Raw genomic sequence first — 23516 nt, forward strand, 5'->3', positions numbered from 1 at the left:
ACTCTGTCATACCATTAATGTTAATATTATCCACAGAGACACGAGAGAAAGGTTTGCAAAATCTTATAGGCCACATAACGCAACTGATTCATTCAATGATGAGCATGTGAACAGTGCATGATCAGGGCGGAGATTACGTGACGTCATGCGCCAGGCCGACCAATAGCAGCGTGTCTTTCCAGCCTATGATTGTACAGTAAATACTATGAGCTCTGCCTCCTTCGCTCTGACTGCAGCGATGGGAAGACAGGAATAAATCGAGAGAACGCGTGGATGTGCCACAATAACCTTCACTCGAGCTGACATATACTCCTCACAGGTGTTACCTTTGTGAAAGTTTGCGGTGGTGTAGTCGAAAACAAGTAGCTTTTCTTTTAGAAAACCTGAGCAACCTGAACGCGACTGAGAGGGGGGCGGTGGGGGGGAGATTGTTGGCCCACTGCAGCGTGAATCACCGGAGACTCGCCTCACGGCTGGTTCATCATCCAAGTGTTTTTAACCATCGACGGGCACATCCTCACGGGACAGAGAGCAACGGGGAAAAGGACGGGAACCGAGCCCGTGTTTGATCCTCTGCCGCAGCCCAGAGGTGCGCTGTTTGGCAGAGCATGCTAAATAATGAGCCAAAGGGACACGCTGGTTCATTTGTTGGCGGGGGGGTAAGTCAAGATTTTTGCTTAAATGACTGTTTTAACATTCCCGTCGTCCATTTGTTCTTTCTGGCTACCAATGTTTGATTTATATACAGCGCGTGCACGTGCCAGAACCCCTTCAGCTGTCTGAACTTCCGCTCTACATTTCAAAATAAAAACATCAACTGTACAGTATTTACATAGATGCGACTCAAATCGAGTTTTTCGCTTAGATGTAGCTTCAGGGGTGTAAGTGTGAGTGAAACGTGTTTGTATTACTTTAATAACTCAGACATTAACTTTTGTTAAATTCACTTTGAAATAAACGAGTTTTACTTCGAAGGCATGTTTACTTTACATCCGGGCCCTTTGCTGCTGTCTCTCGTAACTTGATAAATTCCTGCAACAGCCAAAACGATTAGCATACCTGGGTGTGATGGAATACCGTGGATTATACACAATGTCAGGTATATATGTGTTTATATGAGTTTAATTTCATGAACACCTTTTTGTATTTATTGACTAATAATAATAATAACTGTTGAAATCCCAGCTCCTCGTGCCTTTTAATGTTCAGGGTTATAGGTTGTCACACATTGACAGCCTGTAGGTGGGAGGTTATTGTAGGGTTTAAAATTCTGGCAAGGTACAGGTGTCGATTTGTCAATTAACAATTCAAACTTATACAATGAGGCCAGAAAGTAAGGGACTTAAAGTGAGACTGCTTTCAGTTTAAGTCGTTACCCATACAAAAGGTGTTCAACGATTCTCATTCACAACTGTGTAGACCGACTCAACAACTTATTAATCAAAGAAGATGTAAGTCGAGATGTAAATCAATGCAGGTTTTTCCACAATGTATGTCTGTCTTGTTTTTATTCCATTGACCTGTGTTTGTAAGTCTGCTTTAATCTCTGCAACAAACAAATTGACATTTAAATATGATAATGGATTCACACCACAGCTCTTCTGTTATCACTGTGATCAGGGATTCAGTTGCTTTCTTGAGTAAGAAAAATCAGGTTTGTGCTACCCATAAACCCTGAGCTGCAGGCCTCTCTGCACATGCTTCCTCTGACAGAGAGCGTTAGATACATACGTGCAGCAGACAGCACAGGACTGAAAGTAGGCCAAGGGTCACTGCTGCATGAATGTGAGTCGGTCTTTTGAAAGGTAAATATAGCCGGTGCTAGTCAAAAGAGGCTGTCGCAAGAGGAATTATTGGCAGAATGCCATGATGTCAACCTAGACCACTATAGGGTTCACAGCTAGTATTAACTTGACCAAAACTTTCGTGCATTCATATGGTTAATTACAACAAAGCACTTTCCAGCTTTGTGGTGGCTTGATTGTGAAGCTTTGTGTACACAAGTCTTACTGTATAATGCATTAGGCGGAGGCAGAGAGGATCAGAAGACGTGCACGTGTGGCACATGGACATAGCATTATTCTTCGCCCTGTTGCCTTGAGCTTACTAAACATCACTGAGAGGGTGATCAATACGTTGTCTTTTTAATAGTTTAGATAGTTTAACTTCATAGCTTGTTTTTATTAACATGATGATGGAGGATTTGTCTGAGTTGAGGTCTAAGGTATAATCATAATCAGTTTCTATGGTTATTTTGTGAAGGATTTCATAGAATTGTAGTTCTATGTGTCAAACTGAACAGCATTGTCATGATTCTTTGTGATCATCTTGTATAGTAAAAGTTAATAGTTACAGTCGCACCGAGTCATGGTCATGGTCATGGTCATGTTCTACTGAACTGCACCTTGACACCATAAACACTTAACTGACAGCTCACACATGTGAACTCAGTGTTATATGATGGTGCTTTAAAGAAAACTCACAGAAATGAGTGAAATAAAGACACAATTAAATTTAAATTCAGCCAGACTTATTGGCATGAGTGTGACAATATTACCACAGCCTATAATAACAAACAATACAATAATAGTAATAATTAATAGTAATTATATGTTTTTCAATCGTAACAATAATAATTATCAATAATGATATAACAAGAATAGTAATCATAACAGAATCTGTCCTCCTCTGGGAGCCATCTCTTTTTGTAGCAACCCGTCTCTACAGCCAGTCTGTGCTTGATTTGTTTTACAGGTAATCTCCCAATGTGTAGTTTCTTTTTGGAGTCAAGTAGCATTGTAGTTTACATTGTGGTAGAGTTGTTCCAATAATTAATATTTTTTTCTTTTTTGATAATTCCCTTCTAGATGTGGTGGCACGGTGGGAGCTATTTTGACTTGTCCTCTTGAGGTTGTGAAGACCAGACTGCAGTCCTCCTCCATCAGTCTGTACATCTCCGAAGTCCAGCTCAACACCGTCAACGGCGCCAGTGTGGCCCGTGTCGCTCAACCAGGACCTCTGCACTGTCTCAAGTAAGGATACGCTGCTTTAAATGAAGTATGAATGATAATGCTATGATCTCCAAACTGGTAGTTACTCTTTTCCCGAAAAGTTTGTGTGTAAATAAAACTGGTTAGGGTAGGGTTAGCTCATGTGTCAGCCTTAAGGTGTTCTTGATATGACCAATGTTATACTAAAGGTCATAAATAGAGGCTAACAAGTTGGAAATAGTTTAAAGCTAGGTAAACGTTGGGGTCAGAGATGGCCAGCGTGGTGGTGATACAGCTAGTTGCTTGTCAGAGGCTTTGTGGCCGAGAGTTATTGCCTCTTGCGCGTGCGTAGAATGCACAAAATAATTGGCAGTAGGCTGCTAGCAGTATGGTGTTAACAGTGCTACTTTTTTGCCTGACAACGGCAGACAAAACACAATGCAGGAGTCGTTTTTTGTGGGAGCTAGCTCTGTCTACATATGCAGTCACCCTGAGCTGCTGAAGGGGGCACTGTGGGTGCTGTGAATTCACGTCAGGCACAATTGTGCACTTTACATATAGTTTTTGTCCATGCCATGACAGTACTGTTATGTTTATTATGATGTATCGACTCAATATCGAATCGTGACCCAAATAATTTAAATCTAATTGTATTGGGAGGTTGTGGACAATACCCAGCTCTACTGTCAAAGCCGTGACACTGAATCTGTTTGGTGTCACAACATCCACCCAAGTCAGTTGTTGAGCGTGTGAGTAGACTGTTTAGGACCAAAAGATGGACTTTTCTGCACAACACTTTGGGGAAAATGCAGTTCTAATGACACAAGTGGTCTCTCTCTATTATTTTCCTGTGAATTTGCTCAAATCTTTTTTTTTTCATCCTATATTTATTTTTCCTACTTCCTAAGAACAAAGGTGCTTTTAGAGGATACTTATCTTGATCAATGTCACCCTTTTAGTTCTCTGTGAGAATAAAAATGACAAAAGCATAATACAAAATGGATATTTGTCTCAAAACATGACAAAATAAAACTCCCTGTAGAAAGAGTTAGCCTACTTTATAGCCTCTAAATTGGATTTTTATCCTATTTCCCAACCTGTTTGGTGTATGTGCTAAAGATATGTGAAGCAAGTCCACTAAACGCTGCAAGCTGGGAAATTGTTTGCACTAAACAACAAATACAAACTCCAGTCTGAAATCTATTCAATACAGTATTTGTTGTTGTTATTTCTAGTGTCATTCATGGACCAAAAAAGATCATTGAAGCCTCACTTCAAACTTCAAACTCTGATAGTTTTAAGACAATTGCTATCTAAAGGTGTAAAAACAATGTAAGACATTCAACATGAATTGTTTATTTTTTGCAATGTGATTCACCTTTCCTCTTCTCTATAGACAGTGGACATTTATCAGAGAAATGGGAAGTGAAAGTGTTTATTCAGACCTATGTTGAAGGAAATTTTAATTATCAAATGACATTTCCGAAAGTAAGTGTAGGCTGCTGTACTTTGCTTCTGTTCTCTGGCATCACTTGCACAGTGTTGAACATAATAAGGCACAAGCTGCTTTGGAAGAATTTTCATCTGCAAAATGCATCGATTGTGTTGCAAATTTGGAATTTCCCACAAAGTTCTTCTTCAACAATGCATTACAAGACAAATGAATACTTTTAAACATGATAGCAGATTTGCCAGGGAAAGGGAAATGAGGATTCTACATTTGCACAGTTAAATGATTGCCTTATCTGTCTGTGCGCTGGTTAGCCATCGTGGGTTTTCTTACATTTGTTTGGCTACATTTTTTTATTTGTTCTCCCTTGCTGCAGCAGTAACTTGGAATGTTATCTTGGCCTGCCTTAACTAGGCTTATTAACAATACTGTCTTTGGGTTTTAGTTCAATAACATCGTAGCAAAGCCCTCTTTGGATTGCAGTTAATCAGGGCATTGTTTTGAGCTCAATACTGGTCTTGTGCAGATATTAAAACCAGCTTTTTGTTCTCCTTGAGACACAAAGCTTTAGCAGACACTGCACACCACTGTTACATGATACATACTGGAGCAGTGCAGAAGAGGGAACAGCTGTATGTTTAGAGAGGGAAAAAAACTCACAGTCAAAAGTAGGTCAACTTGCAGTGGCCTAGTTTTGAGCAGAGTATGTGTTTAGTCATGATTTGAGGTTTGTGGGGAGAGTGTTGTAATGTGTGTTTAGGCAGTAGCCTCCTATTCATGAAAAGATTTGGTATAAAGTAAATCATCTTTGTGTACTGAAGTTTAAATCTCACTGCGAGGCTATAAACTTCACAACCCACACAAGCTCAAGCTGAGCAAATTACAGCTACACGTCTGCTAAAAGAAATATCTGGGCCATGTCTGTTTTTAATCAGGGGACAGACTTAAGAAGCAGTTTATTATCGGACCCAAAGGTTCAGTTTCTTGTTTTGATTGAAGATAGATTGCATCAGAGATTTAGTGAAATCATGCTCTACATTATCTAAAGTTTAACTTTAGGCCATGCGCATACTTAAGGAGGTTACTGGGTGAAGTTAGAGACACGCGAACAATCTTTCAGCCCCGATGACAGCGGAAAATAGACGCATGAGCCAGCATTACTTCACCACCATAAACACCACCGGAGCGGGGACACCTGCTATAAAGAGTATTTTAGGTCTAAGCATTCCTACAGTGACCCTGTTTATAATGTCACACTGTATTGAGTATCAGGTCAGGGCAGGTCGCCCAAAACGTAATTTTTCTTCTAGTCCATCAGTGAAGGGAGCGCACACAGGATATTAATTTACTTTAGAAAGATGTTGGTCCAATAAAATGTGGTCTTTTGGGGTTTTACCCTTTTTATGATTCATGTGTTTTTTTTGGTTATTTTACTTTGGTGCCTAATGAGATGAGATTGAGATGAGATTCAACTTTATTGTCATTACACATATACAAGTATAGAGTAACGAAATGAGGTTTGGCATCTCACCAGAAGTGCAAATAAGCAGATAGATAGAACATAGATGTTCCCCTTTTTGTAATAATACTACATGATATGCAATTTTATACTTAATGGTGTGTACAAAAGTATTTTGAATTAAAAGTGTTGCATTGTTTTCATGAACCTTCTGGTTTCTAGATATAAAAAAAATCATAAAATACCCACACTCAGCCAGGACAGCTTTTTGCAGAATCTTCCCGTTGTTTTATCATTTGTGATATCGTGTTCAACCGTGATGTAACGATAAGCCATTGATACAAAATGGACTGTACACTTGTAACTTGAATTTCTTTTCTCTCAATTTGCAGGTTGATACTTGAGAGAGAGGGACCTCGGTCACTCTTCAGAGGACTTGGACCCAACCTTGTGGGTGTGGCACCTTCCAGGTATGTTTAGTATTTCTAGCATAGTATTGCCTTCAGTACTCTGGGTGTGTTTCATACCATTGAAACCTTTCCAATTCATAGAGTTATACTACGCGGTGTATTTAATGAAGCCAAGAGGAGGAGGAAAAACAAGAACCTATCCCTGCATATCAGATAACAAGCAGAGTGGAGTATGTCAGCACACTCTTGAATACCTTGTAAGACTTTAGAATGACCCACTGTTATCAGGGTTAGCTTGACTTGTTATCAGAGAAAAAAGGAATTTCTGCGTCACATCAAATCTGAGCACACCTTTTTTTGCTTATGCTAGATCTTCTAAGCTTTTTTCCCATGCTTCCGGCTCATTCAGAGCTTATGTTGGCAGCAATAATAGCAGGCCGGTTATACAGACATGAATGGAGTTAAAATCTATTGAAACCTGTGTTTTAAATCCAAGAGGAAATGAGAGGTTTGCCTCTTTCTTTGCTTGGCTGGGTGGGATTACACAACAGCCTAAGCTGAGTCAATTAAAGGACGTATGAAACAGCTGGCCCTGGCCAGATGTGACACAGTGTCATGTGACTGTTTATGTTTTTATGTATTAACACAATGGAGTTCCTTTATAGAGACAGTTGAGATCGTGTCTAACCTCCCTCCCTCCCTGCACTGTCTAGATCTCCCTAGTTACATGTGCATCACATGACTGTCGTCATCCTCTTCCTGTTGGTTCGTTGTGGTCTCTGTCCCTCTATCTGACTCATCCATTCCACACTCTTATCATCTGTCCCCCTCTCTCTTGCTATATTTGTCTTTTTTGTAACCAATATTAATTCATGATTGTCCCCTGGGTCCTTCACTGTCTGTGCTATCTCAGTCTGTTCAGAGTAGGGCAAATATGCCCTTGAGTGTATCCCGTGGGCTAGTTGTACAGCTGTGGAAATGGCAGCTTGTTTCCTGGTTACAAAAGCTATAGCATACTGTGCTAGAAGAAGATATGATTACATAAGAGGTGAACCTGATGATCTATGTGGCTATATATAACTGGGATATGTCATGGTTTTTAAATATTCTAATTGTCATTAACTTAAAGTTTTCATTAAAGTTTTCATGCAGCAGCTTTTATCTTTAAAGAACATTTTTTCCATCATTGTTACTGGCCCCTGGTTGTAATGCACTACTGCCGCCAGACAGTGGCTGTACGATTGCTGAAAACTGTTTTCTAACAGCCATTCAAAAACAAAAGAAGAAGAGTGCATAAGGTTCAGGTTAGTTAGTCCTGTAGCTATGCCGAAGCCTAGCTTTGTAGGATGTGCACCTCCTCAAAAATGTAACTATGCGACACGGTTTTGCGCCATTTGGTCAAGCTCTAATTTGGGAAAAGTTTAGGCTCCTGCCGCATTATAATTCAGTGAAATTACAGCTTTTTTTACTCAATTCACCAGGTAAAGTCTGTGTTGCTAGGTGACAATTATAATTAGGAAACAGCACTGGCAAGCCAAAAAATGCTAATGAGAGCTCGGTCCGCTTAGCAAGCTTCCGATTAGCAACACACATACATTACATGTGCATACAGAACAGCATCATTCATAACGTATCATAAACATACACTTTCAGACCCACACGCACATCATTCATCCCCATCTGCAGAACGATTATGTAATGTGTGCATGATCTCGGGGCGTGGACTGAGTGCAGGGAGTGAAGGTCAGGGGTTTAATTCCATTCAGCTGAAATGTTGACTAAATCCTGTGAGTTTAGTTAGTGAGGAGTGGATAAATTCATGGGAGATAAATCTGCTACTAAAGCTTTCTATGAGATTAAGACACACACGAAGACACAGACACTGTCGCATTCATGCATTCATAAGTGACCAGGCACACAGAGGCACAGACAACATGTCAGTGGCCTGCTTTTAGTCTGCATATTAGCTTTGCTTAGCTCTAATGTGTGGACAAAGAACTGTACATTTTTATTAGATACTTAAAGACTTTTCTGTCTTTTGTGTATAGTTCACAAACCTAAAGTTCAAGTTAAGAATCATTGTTCAGAGGTATTCTTGTGTTCATCACAACTTTTAGTTTGAAGTATCTTCTGTTAAACAGTACGCTACGAAGCTCTTAATGCTTCTCTTCTGGTTAGTGCTGTTGTAGTTAATCATTAGTCAACTGAATTGGTGCCATGAATTTCTAACCAACCGTGCTCTTTTTTTGCTTCATGGTGTTTTGGCCACAGGGCGATCTACTTTGCGGCCTATTCGACAGCCAAGGAGAAACTCAATGGGGTGCTGGAGCCGGACTCCACCCAGGTGCACATGGTGTCGGCTGGGATGGCAGGTAATGATGGCTCCTCCCCCCTCCCTTTGTCTTTCTGTCATTGTCTGTCGCAGAGTGTCATGTCTGTCTGTCTGTCTGTCTGTCTGTCTGTCTGAGCAGTGTAAATCACTGATGGGTTTTATTTAAAAATGTTTTTTAAATAATTATTCAGTTTGTCTTCATAAGACACATTTTTTTTTATCTTTATTCATTCTTTGTCACCATTTAAGAATATCCCCAGAGTTTCACTTCACTCCCCCTTTATCCCCCTTCCTTTCCTTATACATGTGTGGGATAGCTTCAAATTTTAAAAAATATTTAATTTTCAAAGCATGCTAACGCTAACTTATAGTATCTGTTAGAAGATATTTAGTGGCTGTTTCATGTATAGAAATGAACAGAAAACATAGGGGGTTTGTCAGAAAGCACAATTGGAGACTCTCAGGATCAAACTGACCTTGATGACTGTGGTGAAAACTGCCTCACCTAATATGCTGTAAAACCAGGACTTGAACAATAAAATGTTCTGTGTTGTTTATGCTGTTATTTCTACTACAAATAATTGCAAATTAAAGATTTCAGTATCTGGCATTTTAAGGTGTTAAATGCCTGAGAGTATGCCAGTCACAACTTCTACTGCTACTTGCTCTCTTTTTTTTATGAGCATCGACTTTCTGTAATAACAGCCATGTACTCACATAATGCAGTCTCTTCACAGTGGTTTTCCAGCCAACATACCGTTCAGGAAACATGAATGAACAAGACTTTAATGCACCTTAACCCAATGAGACATAGCATTTGTGCTCTTTCATGAGGTCAAATATGCCACTGGTGGTGTTTACACTATAACTGTGCTGTACATGTATGCAGCTTTACAAAGAAGAAAAGCAACATGGTCCTCAGAGTTAAGGTTGTGCTTTCCTCCTCTCTGAATCCCTTTTTCCCTCCATGCCCTCTATTTTATTTCTCATTCTCGCCCCCTTTGTTTCCTTTTTAATGCTTTCATTTTGAGGCCTCTCCTGAGGACTTTGTAAATGGTTTAACATCCCAGTTGTCACTTAAACAGTGTGGTCTGGGCCCCCTTCTTTGCTCTGTGTGTATAGAGGAGAGAGCACGGCCCCCAAAGGTCAACCGGGGCCACTGGCACTCAGGCGGACACGTCAGGTAGCACCCCATTTCTTTACACTGGTATGATAAAAAACCATGGTGATTTTTTTGAAATACTACATAGTTCATATTGGTTATTCATTTGTAATGATAATACCATTGCTTATGGCAGTGTGTGTTTCCTGCTGGTGGTTTTAAGGTTTTGTTTATTGTTCAGTCTTGACACACCCCTCCCTCCCCTTAGCCTGTTGTCTGGTTTAATCCACACGGTAAAGGTAAAGTAGTGACACATACTACTGAGGGATTTCTGTTGTCTGCACTAAAGAAATGCTAACCTTGTCACTGCTACAGAGGATTGTCATCAATGTGCTCCATTTTGTCGTTTGTTCTCATCCATCAACAACATCAGGATGAGGGGGAGTAAACCAGGCATATTCACAGCCTTGGTGACGCAACACCAAAATTTGAATGGACGTCTGGATAATTACTTCCAGATTTCTAGAGTAACTTTGTGGACCCATTGCCTCTCATGGCCTCCTTCGCCTTTTCCTCCCTTCACTGCAGGGGAGGTGCTCTCCTCCAGCAGTTAATCTAAAGCATGCTTGTCTTTTCTGAATGTAGGTCAAACTCCTCTGGAGGAATTGCACGGGTGTTTTGTGTCTATAGAGGCATCACGGTAAACTAAATAAAGCAGCAAGTCCATAAGTAGATGCAGCTCCTCAGATGTTCATCTCAATTCCTTACAAGCCGGTGTGACTAGTACGTTAGTCTGTATGTGCGGCATATTTATGTTCCTATTGGCTTTATTACCAAACAGGCATTTGTGGCTAGCATCAAGTATGAGAAATATTTCTCATTTGCTTTAATGTCATGGAGTCCTGTGAAAAATTGGCATGAGGACATTTTTATGTCAACACTATGGATGTATCATGTGCTGTTATGATAACACATAACAGTTATTTGTTGGCACATGGTCACTGAGCTATAAGGATCTTGTTATTGTTTTAAAACAAACATTTAGAATCCAAATTAGCAATAAAAAAAAAAACCTGTCAAAATAGGGCTTAATTTCCTCTCTACTGTTTTTGGACAAAAAGCTTGGTCGAGAGACAGGTATTACTATTTATTTCATTGATTCACTTCACTTTATTGATCACTTCATCCTCATGACATCACACATCTCATTCATCTCCATTGTCGAGTGTCGGTTATACCAAACGACAAGGTTAGCATTTCCTCCTGCCTTTTTTATCTATGTAACCTTAGACACTTCCAATGATTATGAAGTAAACCTCAGTTTAGATTTTAGTTTTTATTTGTACTGTTACTTGCACTAGTGAGGCAGAGCTGCAGTTTTTGATTGGGTTGGTTTTTTCTGTTAAGCCAACATTTACTTAATCCAAGTTGCATAAATAAGTAAAGGGAGGGATACATCTCAATAAAGTTAATGAAAAAGAAATGTTAAATTCAACATTTCAAATTCAAGGGGATGGATCTAGGGTTGGAATAGAGTTGGGGAAAGGTGGAGGAGGAGGTCAATCCTTCTCCTCCACTCTTTTCTTCACCTTGCTGTGCAGTACCAGTGGGTTTGGGTGGGAGGTTGGTGGGGTTTGGGGTGGATGTGACTGCTGCTTGTGTGTGACTGTGGTACAGAAAAGCCTGTGTCTATTTTAGGGCTTTACTGTAAAGCTTTCACCCCTGCGTGATTGGGTGGGAGACCCCCGCCATCTGAGCCCCCCATATCTGCAGGCTTCTAGCTGCAGCGGGGAGGAGCTGGAGGAGCTTTGCCCCTCCCTCGTGAGTACACGCCATAGACGCACTTCCTTCTACTTCCTCTTTTTGTCCTTCTCTTCTTCTTTTCAACAGACCTGTGTCATCCTCTCTTCTTCACGCAGTTGCCTTAACGTAGGGCCGTGTTGCATCGACACACTAGATGTGACACAGGTCTCTTTGTAGACTCGCCCTCACCTTAGCTGTCTTCTGCGAATGGCCATGTTTTATTCTTCTGTTTCATCTTTTGTATCAGAAACTTCTAGAGAGGCGTTGTGTCATCTCATAATGATACAAAATGATTATAAAGTATCAATACACCTTACATCGATAAATATCTTCTAGTGTTCCTTTGGAAAAAACAAAACAACAACACACAATATCCATTAAAAACAATATCCCATGAAGATAGCATGCACACACTGGCTCTCATTACTCACTTATTCTAGTTTAATTTGAACATTCAGGTATTAAATGGACTTAAATATAAACATTTCCCACCAAGTTAGTCTGCACTAGTCTTATGTCCCTCTGTGTACTTCCACTTCAGCCCTGCTGAATAATTGAAGAATCTTCTGAACACAACATTCAATTTGTCTGTTGAAGTTGTGTTTGTGGGGCTAGTGTCCAAGAATGAGACTAAATCAAAGTTACATTTTTTTTAAAGAAGAAAATCTAGAAACCTTATTGCTTCACATATTGGACACATTTGTTTGTTTTTTCATTAAAAAAAGAAGTCATATGGTGTCCTTGCACTAATAGATGATCATGAAATAATAAGTCTAAAGAGGACTGTACAAAAGCTAGCTAGCTTTTCAGGTCACTCGTGAGAATATTATTATGGATCACATTATTGAAAAATTCACCAGAATCGACTTATTGAGTTCCTTTTTATTGTGAAAGGTTTCTTATATCAGGCCAGCGGCTCACAAGTTAAACACTTGTTTAGAATATAGATCAAGATGATTGTTTTTACGTTGTTGAACCAACAATGAGAAAAATTCAGAATGTCAAAAAGAAAAAAAAGAAAAAAAAAGTGTGTTATAGGCTGTAAATTGACACATTTCCATGAATGTTTTTCAAAGCAAATTAAAAGTGTAATGGTATTATAAAAAAAAATATATATAAAAAAATCAGAGCACCTCTCTTTAAGGTGAGCTCATGTTTTAATTGCAGCTGAGATTATTAAGAAGTACCTTCCTCTCATTAGCTCTTTAAAGAAATCAATCAGACGGCTTTGTAATAACAACCTGCCACGGTCAGGCCTGAGATGAATTTAATGTTTGCTTCATTTTTCAAATGTTTGAATTCAGATATTTGTTAAAGATGACAGATGAAAGATAGATGAACAACACTCACAGCTGCTGCCTTGATGCACTCTGTTAAGATTCTTTACTTCATGAACAGAGCTGCTATTTCTGTACATATATCTATGTGTATCATTTCACATGAAGAGGATCAATATGGTAATATAAAAAAGATGCATTGTCAAATCAATACCCTTTTATAGGATCTTATATAAACTCACACATGGTCTCCAGTCATCTGAGCAAGAATGTTTTTTAATCTGTTCAAATACTAATAATATATTGAAAAATAAAACACTGAACTGAGTTGATCCTGTTTAGTGAAGTGCGTCCTCACTGTACTTGTACAATGTGCTTTAGCTGGTTAGATTGTGTTCTTCGAAATGTCTCTGCCTCCTTTTAAAACTCACCTCTTCTCACTTTCCAGGGTTCACCGCCATCACGGCCACCAACCCCATCTGGCTGATCAAAACCCGTCTGCAGCTGGAAACCAGGTGAGGAACCTCAAATATCTGTCTAAAGTTTAGAACGTGACTTTAATAATAACGATAACAAACAGACATCTCTGTTGAATTTCAATTTAAAGTGTCTGTGTGATTACAGGAACCGTGGTGAACGGCGAATGAACGCATTTGAGTGCGTGCGGCGGGTGTACCAGATGGACGGCCTGCGAGGTTTCTACAGGGGCATGTCAGCCTCGTATGCTGGCATCTCTGAGACCGTCATCCATTTTGTCATCTATGAGAGCATCAAACGTAAACTGATGGAGGCCAAAGCCCAAGCCAGCATGGACGAAGAGGAGGAGTCGGTGAAAGACGCCTCCGACTTTGTGGGCATGATGCTCGCAGCAGCAACCTCCAAGACCTGTGCCACCTCCCTCGCCTACCCTCACGGTGAGTTGTTTTATCATGAATTTTATATTGATTTATTCTCTTCTTATTGTCAACAAATTCAATAAAAGACAAAAACGTACAATATGTTAGAAAGCACAAAATCCAACAGGTCTAAGGTAGCTAAGAAGGTGCAACACACTGTTTTTTTTTTTTTTTTCAATTAGAACCAGTATGAATAAATACAAGCTAAACAAATTATTTTAAGTAACTCACATGGAATTCTTCAACAATTTTCCAGGATGTGATTCTTCCAGATTTTAGAAGAAACAGGTGTTATGTTGGTTCAATAAAAACCATGTATCACTTGTTTCAGTTACTAGCTTTTTTTAGTCTAATTGATCTTCCTCTGCTCTCAATTTGTAGAGGTGATCCGAACACGGCTACGAGAGGAAGGAAGCAGGTATCGCTCCTTCTTCCAGACTCTGCTGACTGTACCCAGGGAGGAGGGATACGGGGCGCTGTACCGCGGCCTCACCACCCACCTCGTCAGACAAATCCCCAACACGGCCATTATGATGTGCACCTATGAAGTGGTTGTCTACCTGCTTGGTCGGTAGATATGTCCCCTTCGTGTCAAAAAAGAAAAAGACTTTTAGCGAATGACATAGAAGGAGGTCCTTTGGAAGAGCGAGGACAAAATGTCATATTGGAGACCAAAGGAAAACCGAAGATACTCGAGTGGACCAGAAGGAAAAAGGAGGAAGCCCTTTGTTACCATATCAGCAACCAGCTCCCTTCATCTGGAACAGATAGAGGGCGCTACAGTTCACAGGAGAGCTAATACAGTAGGCTAAGGAAGAAGGCCCTGATAGGAGAGACTGAGAAAGAGATTGGGAGAGTAAGGAAGAGATGTAAGCACATTTCAGTGGCCTTTAAGAGAGCGGTTTAATTTACATCCTTTTTTGTGCGCTGTGTGAACTGTTGTCTTTATCACTTTCAAATGAAGATGATATTGTGAAAGGGGGAATGCTTGGAGACAACTGCATTTGACAGGAGAGGTGCTAATAAACTATAGGTCAATTCTATTAATCAAATAACCTCTAATTGGAACTATTTGTCTGCACTTGCTTCAGTGCAGTGAGACTGCTGTAGGAAGAGATAATGGAGTTTTAAAGAATGTTTGAAAGCAGAACGTCAGAAGGAAGTTTTGATTTTAAAACGAGGACATCAGTCTGTTTTATTTGAATCACCCATCTCTGCACTACAAAAAGTGTGCCTTCAAGCATTCCCCTCCGAACAATGCAGTTTATCCCCTCGACGGCCTGATGTTCACACAGCAGTGAGCTGACTGTCCAAACACACGAAAAACACAACTGAGAGTGAAAAACAAGCCACACACACTACCTTACGATGATAAAGAGTAGGTTGAAAAGCGGACTTCTGTTCAGTATTTTGATCCTCTATAAACCTGTGCCTGATTGTGACGCACTTCAGATGAAGTCGGCCTCTCACAAACAAGGCCAGCTCCTGGCAGTCACTGCTCAGGACTGCAAATCATATGTGAAAAACACAAGACCAACGGGTCCTTTGTTTTGAGATGTGAAGTGTGCGATTGGTCCTAAAGCCACTACTTGAGTATAATGTGACAGAGTGGGTGGGTGTTGATGGAGTTTTATCTTTGCCCCATAAGGTGTTTTGTGTGAGTGTGTGTGAGCGTGTGTGTGTGTGTGTGTTTTTTATGTCCTATGTCTAAGATCACTAAAACTGTGATGAGCTATGTCCAGGGTTGTGCGTGTTTGTGCGTCTGCAGTCATGTGATCCTGCATGTCCGATTGAAATCTACTCCTACTTCCCTCCACTAAGTATGAATCTTGAAGGACGCTGCAGTTGTGAGTGTGGAAAAGCTTCCCGCAGCTTTCATTCCTGCTCTCCTGACTGTCCTTTCTTCCAGTGGCTTCCAACTGACCTGATAACATGCACTTTTGTGGCCTTTTGGGGCTTGTGCTTTGCATTTTATTGTGTGGACAGTTTGATCTTGTAAATTGTAAAAGAAAAAAATGTAATACTGTATATCAAAATGGTATTTTGCGCAACTGTTCTTAAAGCAGATATATTGTACAGTTTAGAGTTCTCAGTAGTTGTGAAGGATGTCAATGTGTGTAAATAATATAGATACTGTACATGCATATCAGTTTTTTGTTTTTTTAGGCCCATGTGTGATCATGCTGTAGTTTGTATTTGCAAATTTTGTTCTAATTTTTGTGCAATTTAACCTTGTGTTGACATGGACTTTGACATGATGTTGCTTGGCAGTGTTCTTTTTTTGTATGTTGCTCTAAGCTGTCTTGCAAACATTTGTACGCTCGTTTAAGCTAACAAACGCTGCAGGACAAATTCATCCATGTTAAGTATTTGTGCTGGAGGAGTGCTTGTTTGTCATTTTACAACATTTATAGACAAAAGTATTGCATTTTGTGAAGTGTGGATGTTTCTGTCAATGGTAATGTTAACATGGTTCCTTACAATATCAAGATGGAAGTATTTCACTGTGAGATTTCAAGAACTGAACTCGTCTTTCTACAACACTGACAGTACAGAGAATCACAATGAGCTGGGACTGTTAACAAAACTCAACTAAAATATAGATTTATTGAGCAATTGCAAATGTATCTGTTACGGAGAAGAATTGTTGGTAAGAACCAGTCATCAAGTTTCATTTTTCATGAAGCATACATTTAAAAGTATATTCCTGGGAAAATCGTCACCAAAAATTTTCAAATTTAGCATCCAAGCACCTTACTGAATTTTCCCTTGATTTATTTGAATGTCAATTATCGGAACGTCGTTAAACATGACTATTTAAAAAAAATAAAAAAATGCCCCTACCACATCCTCTAAACCCAGCCAGTGGTGTCTCGGTGCACGCTCTTCACATAGAAATGAAGGACATTCTGAACAGTTTCAATATAAAAAATAAAAAAAAGGTTTTCTTATTTCACTGCTTATGAAATATGTGATGCATTCATGTGTAATGATGTTCTTGAACACTCTTTTCTTCCCCCTGTTGCATTTCAGAGGCACAATGAGGCCTTGTTTTTATTTTATTTTTAACAAAAAAGTTAATAAAAATCCACTTGCATCTGAAGGTTCAGACTCTGTGATGTCTTTACTTTTGCATTTTGGTTGGAGGTATTTTGAAGTTTGTAATCCTGAGATTAAAAATAAACCATGGCCATGTCTTGGATAATAATAAGGAGGAGTGCACGGTCACATTAAATATGTAAAGAAATATGAGTCAGTGATATAACAGCCCATTACACTTTTTAAAACTCAGTGAAGAAATAGTACAAACTGTCTGTGTTTACTCACTACCACCGCCAGGAGGAGCCAAATAGCTGCTGATAGAATTGACTTAATAGCGAGGTCGATTTTCTTGTTTCACTTTAATTCCAGGCTTAATTTACAATTTGTCATGACATAATTAAAATGTAATTAATTAATAATAAAAAGGGGTATTTTCTTGTATACACATAGGGGCACATGCACACCCACAGATTCAACTGGTCCCATTAGCGTTTTGAGTATTTAGATCCACTCATTAAAGCCATTAAGGCATTGATTACTATTAAGAGCTCTAATACCTGAAGCAAGTTTAATCAATGGATGTGGACTGACTGAAACAGGAATAATCCATCATCAAATATGTCGTGGTCGCTACTTGTCTTAAAAAGAGTCACAACACATTAGTTTGTATTGATCCTGTAGCTCTGCTTGGGTTCTCAGCTCAAACGGCACAGCGCACAATCTGACTTTATTACATCTCCAAACACGTCAGTCAGCCCCATGGTCTTTGACTGATTCAGCCTGAATTTCTGTTCTTACAGCTGATCAGTCTATTGATCTTGTGGTTATGTATTTGAATTGACTTCCACTTAACTGCTCGCTGATTTGTTTATTGATCAAAAAAATATATATTTTTGTACCCTCATTCTAGGATGTGAAGAACAGAGGAAAAGGCATCGAGGGTAATGATGCCTTCAGGTGCCCTCGGAATCCAACGGTAATGTAATAACTGTGAAAATGGTTTCTTGTAAGTGAGTATGTATTGTGGTAAAACAAAGAAGAGATCAAAGGCTACAGTTTCAGAGGACGACTTATGGTTCATTTGAAGTAACATACTTTTGTCTGACTGAGAAAGAAATTCAGAAACATGTCTGGTCCTTAAATCATCTGCTGTAAATAGAACACAATAAATGCAAGATTTTATTAAAAAAATTACAATATTTTCTTCAAGCTAAAGGTATGCTTAAAATCAGTTCTTAGTGAAGCATAATCATAAGTGGGAGCAGCAGTGATGTCTGATAAACTGAATTGTGTCAGTGACCGTTTTAGTGTATATCCTTAGATACATCATCATTAAAGATTAAGAAATGATCACACTTTAAATTGGATTTTAAACACTGGTGTTTTTTTTTAATTTAACTGTATTTTATGTGTTTTTCAGTAGCCTACTGTAGATTTAAAATGTAAATTATATATTTTTAAATGTTTTTAATCGAGGATGCCTTACAACATCGAGCAAAAGGATTACCAAAAGCTAGAGTTTCAGTTACTGTGCCGCTCCAGGTATTAATCATTGTCAAACAAATTGAATCCAAATCTGTTTGATGTAAAAAAAAACAATTTACATTCTCATTGAAACAGTCTGTGTTAACGGATCATCATGCATACAAAATCTAAATATTTATGAGAGGATAACAAATGTCATATAATTATAGAACTTAAAAGACCTTGACACGGGATATGAGTTTTACATTCATAATGTTTTTTTAAAAAATACAATGAATTCATAAAATGATAAAACACAGGATCACAAACTATGCTTTAAGTTCCCAAAGTAGCCTAATCAACGCTGCATTATCAGCTAGTGTTACTTGCAGGTAAGATTAATATTTGTAGGAGCAGCAGTCGCAACAACCTAAGTAAAAGTGGTTGTAAACTAAGAATCGAATTGTAACTAGTAAGTAATTGTAGCCCTTGTAATAGCCTACTTATAAATTGGTCCATTAGGGAGTAGTGGTGTAGTTTCCGAGTATTCATGAACTCACCTCCAGAGCCTGAACCAATCGTGTTAGAGCCGAATACTGTGTTGTGGTGGAAGCGACCAATCAGCGCTCAGTCTGCAGAGTAAATGGACACTCAGCGTCGGATCCTCATTGCGCTGCCTAGATGTATCGAGCTGGTGGTTGCTGCAACAAAGAAACCGCCTTTACATCTCTAAAACACATGTAAGACCGCTGGAATAACGCTGTTGACATCTGCAGAGAAGAGGAGAGGCCTCGTTTCTTCTCACCTCGACGAGAAATCCTCAGAGAAAAGTGTAGTTTGGGGGCGAGTTGACTTTTTATTTGGTGAGTGTTTCTGTGTTTACACCGGATGAGATGACCACAGGATTTGGAGCACCGGGTTTTATGTAGGCTAGTTGGATAACTCGGTGTTTTCCTTTCAAAAGTGTTGCACTGTTGGTAGACAATATACAATTTAGGCTATCTAATGCCAAGAAAAACGACTGATAATTTCTCTCCTTATATGTTACATGGGCTGAAGTTCTCAGTTCTCTGTGTTAGAACTATACCTGCATGTGCCTGTGCGTGTATGATGTGTGTGTGTCTTCATTTTGACATGGTTACACAGTACACGGCATTTCCTTGTCCCCTCATCTCTCATCACACAGTAATGTGAGTGTAAGTTTCCCTAGTGTTTGATGATATGAATGTGTTGTTCAGTGGTTGAGTGTGTGGGGATGTATCAGGCATGTTATTGAGCAATGAGGAAATGTTACTCAGTTGCTTTAAGTATGTAAATCCTTGACTGGATTGCTTATTCTGTGAAGTAAAAGTGTCTCTCCTGGCAGAGATGAGTTCTCTCTGCGTCTTCTTCACCTTGACATTTACTCAGCTCAGATGGGTTAGGTGACAGGAGAGCAGGCGGTAAGAGCAGCGAGGGGATGAGTAGAACGGAGAGCAGAGGAGTGGAGAAAGGTGAGAGAGAGCAAGGAGAGAGGAAGGTGGCACACCGAGGGAACTCCTCCTCACATGTACCAGGTGCAGCGTCGCCTCATTTGGTTTGCAAACTGGTATCCGACAAAAAGATGTCTGGTGGAGTATGCAGGTTGATGGATGACCTGTCAGGATAAAGGAGGAGGGAGAGAGAGATGCAGGAGGAGGAGGGGAGAGAGAGATGCAGGAGGAGGAGGGAGAGAGAGATGCAGGAGGAGGAGGAGGAGGAGGGGATGGAGCACCGGTTACAGAGGGTCATTTATCTGTCTGCTGGATCTGACCAGCCGCTCACTACAGGAGATCAGGCTGCTCACCGTCTGTGTCTCTTCATTGTTTCCTAACTCTCCCTTTTCCTGCTCTCACAACACTCCCCCTGTAGATATCAGGAAACTTCTCTTATCAAACCCCTCAGCATTTTCCTTCACATTTAGTTGCAGGTATGTTTCCCCCGCCTGTTCAGCTCTTGAACTTTCTGACTCTTGACTTATTTTCATTGCTGACACTTCAGTTATCCCCGATACTTTAATTTGAAAGGAAAATCAACCGCTGGAGCCTCAGTACCTCCTTGACAGTATTTTGTTATTTAACGGACAGCTCAAACGTTGTTACTGATATTTTAACATCTCTTACTTCTTCCATACTGAATGCCACTTTCTTTGTGCTTCTTAGAAAATATCAGAAACTTCAGCTGACGTTTAAATTGTTTCACAAAGTTCCACCAAAAGCATTTGTTTCAAAGGCTGGTGTTTATAAAAACGTTTTCTATTGGAGCGTCACATTACAAACACTCCGTTATGCTACAAACACCATGTTATATTACAAACGCTACTTAATGCTACAATGCTATGATAAGTTAATATGGCCTCTATATTGCGATGAAAGCCGATGCTAAACATTTTGGTTAAAAACAAACGATTGGTCTGAGATAAACATTTAGAGAATTGTCACCTCTGCAACAAGAGCCATCCTGCTCCAAACCATTTTTAATATCAATACTGGCCGCAGTTTTAAAATTCACTCAAATGTTTGACGTACAGACGTTCATGTTTTTTCTTTGCTAGGAAGATGATCAAAGATGAATGTAAATGCTTCACAGCTGCCCACAATGAAGTGTCAGTGTCTGCAGTGGAGAACAACCGATAATATCGGCCGATTCTAGCATATCCAGTCACTGTTGGTATCGGCTAATTTGAAACTATCAGTTCTCTTTTACCTGCAGAGTGAGCTGTATGGATTACAACAAGCATTATCCCTCTCCAGAGTGTCAGGCGGTGATCTGCGTAGATGCGCAGTTACTTTCAAGTCGAGTGACCGTCTTGTCTTGGTTACACTGTAGATCTTCTCCACAAGTGTTTGATAACTGCATTTGAGGAATCATCACAAATAAATCTATATCTATCTGTCTAGTGTAAATTTAAATCTATCTCATATCCAATAAGGAATACATTGGCTGATATATATCGGTATCACATTTCTTTGCCCCTCCCCAACATTGATATTAATATCTCCACTAAAATCCCATATGGGTCGGGCCCTTGTCTGGTACCAAAAGCAAGTCAAATCAGGCCGCGCTGTTTATGCTGGGAAATGAGGCAAAGACTAACGATTCAACTGCAAAAGGGGGCATCAATTTGTCGACTCAATTCTAAATGCTTTCACTGAACACACTTCAATTTCAGCTGCTTTAGACTCTTTTTTTTCTGAAACAGCAATTTTGAAAACATTTTTCCTGTTTGCTCCTACAATTTCAGCTAACTTGATCACAAATCCAGATTTTAGCCCTTTTTTTACTCTCGGTGTAAAAAAAAATTCCCCGACTGCTTGTCTCAAATGTGTCCCTCCCTTTCTGTCTTTATTTCTAGCTTTTCCCCTCCCCTTTAAAAACAATTGTCCTCTTGCCCTCTTTATCCATCCAGAGGGACTAATAAGCAGCATTATGAGTCAATGCGAGGAGAGAAGCAGATGGGATTCAGCGTGTAGGCCAGATAAGGGTTTTTTAACTTTGCTGTGTCTTATCACACCCTGTCACTGCTACTTAAAGTGAACAGATACTGCCTGCAATTATGTAAAGAGCAGTTCAAATCCTTAAATGGAGATAGTGGAGGTGTTGTCTGCAGCATGTTGGAATAATCCCTGAACAAAGCTGTGCCAGTGATGTCAGAATTTAAATGCAGAGATGGCTGACTTTTTCAGGCAACAATCTCCCGGGAGTTGTCTCTGTGTTATTGAGCATTAATTAAACAACACTGTGTTCAATTTTTAAATTCGATTTTTAGGTCAATTTCTCTCCAGTTGCCTAATTTTCTGTTCATCTGAGTTCTTCGTGTCACCATCCCCCTCACTGACTGACACACAAGGCGATGATGGTGGTGATAACACAGAAACATTTTGAAGTCAGAACGAGCTGCTTTGAATCAGCCATCATTATTTTTAATGACTTTATTTCCCCGCCTCCCCCACTGTGCTTGTTGTGCACCACGGCAGAGAAACACAGCAGAAACACAAGCAGGCTCAGAGATCAGGAACTGTGAAGGCTCAAATTAGACAAAATGAAGGCACAAAATAGATCTCAGTGTCTGTTGAGTGACACTTTGGCAAAGTGTCAAGTGGCCGCTTTAAAGTGTGAAAAAAAGTCTTGTGGGTTTAGATGGGTTTTTTATTATTAATGAATCATAAATATTTTGTCTTTGCTTATTGTACCTGATTTGTAAAAAATCTTCACATTTGTGAAGCTGAATCCTGTGAATGTTCCCCACATTGAGTTATGATGAGCTATGTTAGCGCTGCGTCTTTATGGTGACGTCTGTCAGGCAGCTGGTGTCTGAAATGTCTCATCATCTTTTACATCCACCTCCATGACATTTGGTGCACACATTTTTCTTAATGTAAAAACTGAGGTGATAATGATTTATTTTACAAGACACTAAATTCCTTTACTTAATTTGCTGTTGTGTTTTCTGTAAAGAACTATGTGAAAATGTTAGTTATACTTAGGGAAATTGGAGCTTCTTTGCTAATGTGGCTCAAAGCACCACTTAAACTAAGTTGAGCCTCACAGAGCAGCTAGCATGGCGTCAGGCTAACTTTCTGTTGATTCTTCTTGTCGCAAGATGGAAAGAATACATGCATATCAGCACATCTATCTGCCTTTATCTCTCCACCATTCTGGTTCACTCTTGGTCATTTATAGCTTTCTTTCCTTGGGACGTGGACCACACAAATATATGCATCTTTGACTGACAGTTGGAGTGAGATGGATTTATATTCAGCAGCCTTTTGTAAAACCGGTGATAGACTGCTGAGCTAACAAAAATGCATACAGTTTCAGGGTCACACACACACACACACACACACACACACACACACACACACACACACACACACACACACACACATTGTATGCAGATGTCACTCAAGGAAAGCAGCGCTCTCTTGCACTGCTGCTCTCTGGAGTCGATGACATCAGCTCCTGCAGAGACAAAAATCAGGAAGATGTCGTGGTCCTCTTTCTGCAGTGTGATATGAGAATGTATGCAATGTGCAATAAAGATATGAATTGCGATAAATAAACAAAAATAAATCACATTAGCTTGAACTCACAGTTTCTTGGTCTATCTGCAGTTCTTCATATTTTACAGAACATGGGTTTGCAACGTGTCCCTTCTAAATCCAAAATAAATCGATTTATTTTTCTCTACTAATTTGGCACTAATTATTCCAAAATGATGTGTGGGGCCATTATACATAGGCCTCCGTTCAACTGGAAAAACGTGTATATGC

General features: G+C 39.6%; 2 protein-coding genes across 3 annotated transcripts in view; both read left to right on the forward strand.

Moving 5' to 3' along the window:
- The first annotated feature begins 229 nt into the window (after positions 1-229).
- Positions 230-14324, forward strand: LOC132978975 (solute carrier family 25 member 36-A-like). Its single transcript, XM_061044383.1, has 7 exons — positions 230-659; positions 2868-3032; positions 6292-6369; positions 8581-8681; positions 13272-13338; positions 13448-13737; positions 14101-14324. Exons 1-7 carry the CDS (start codon positions 619-621, stop codon positions 14292-14294), a joined length of 936 nt encoding a protein of 311 aa, XP_060900366.1. The 5' UTR covers positions 230-618; the 3' UTR covers positions 14295-14324.
- A 4561-nt stretch (positions 14325-18885) lies between these two features.
- The window catches only part of LOC132978976 (SPRY domain-containing SOCS box protein 4-like), a 72576-nt gene continuing 67945 nt past the window's right edge, over positions 18886-23516 (forward strand). The window contains exon 1 of one of the 2 annotated variants that reach the window (XM_061044387.1): positions 18886-19094. The gene's annotated coding sequence lies outside the window, so the exon portion shown is untranslated. The remainder of the gene's footprint in view (positions 19095-23516) is intronic. The other variant, XM_061044385.1, reaches the window with a different exon arrangement.

This window comes from Labrus mixtus, chromosome 8 (genome assembly GCF_963584025.1).
Source record: "Labrus mixtus chromosome 8, fLabMix1.1, whole genome shotgun sequence".
Classification (NCBI taxonomy): domain Eukaryota; kingdom Metazoa; phylum Chordata; class Actinopteri; order Labriformes; family Labridae; genus Labrus; species Labrus mixtus.

Coding starts and splice junctions, on each gene's coding strand:
- LOC132978975 (XM_061044383.1), top strand. CDS start 619: ATGAGCCAAAGGGACACGCTGGTTCATTTGTTGGCGGGGGG. Junction 8,682..13,271: donor GGTGTCGGCTGGGATGGCAG/GTAATGATGGCT, acceptor CTCACTTTCCAG/GGTTCACCGCCATCACGGCC. Junction 13,738..14,100: donor CTCCCTCGCCTACCCTCACG/GTGAGTTGTTTT, acceptor CTCAATTTGTAG/AGGTGATCCGAACACGGCTA.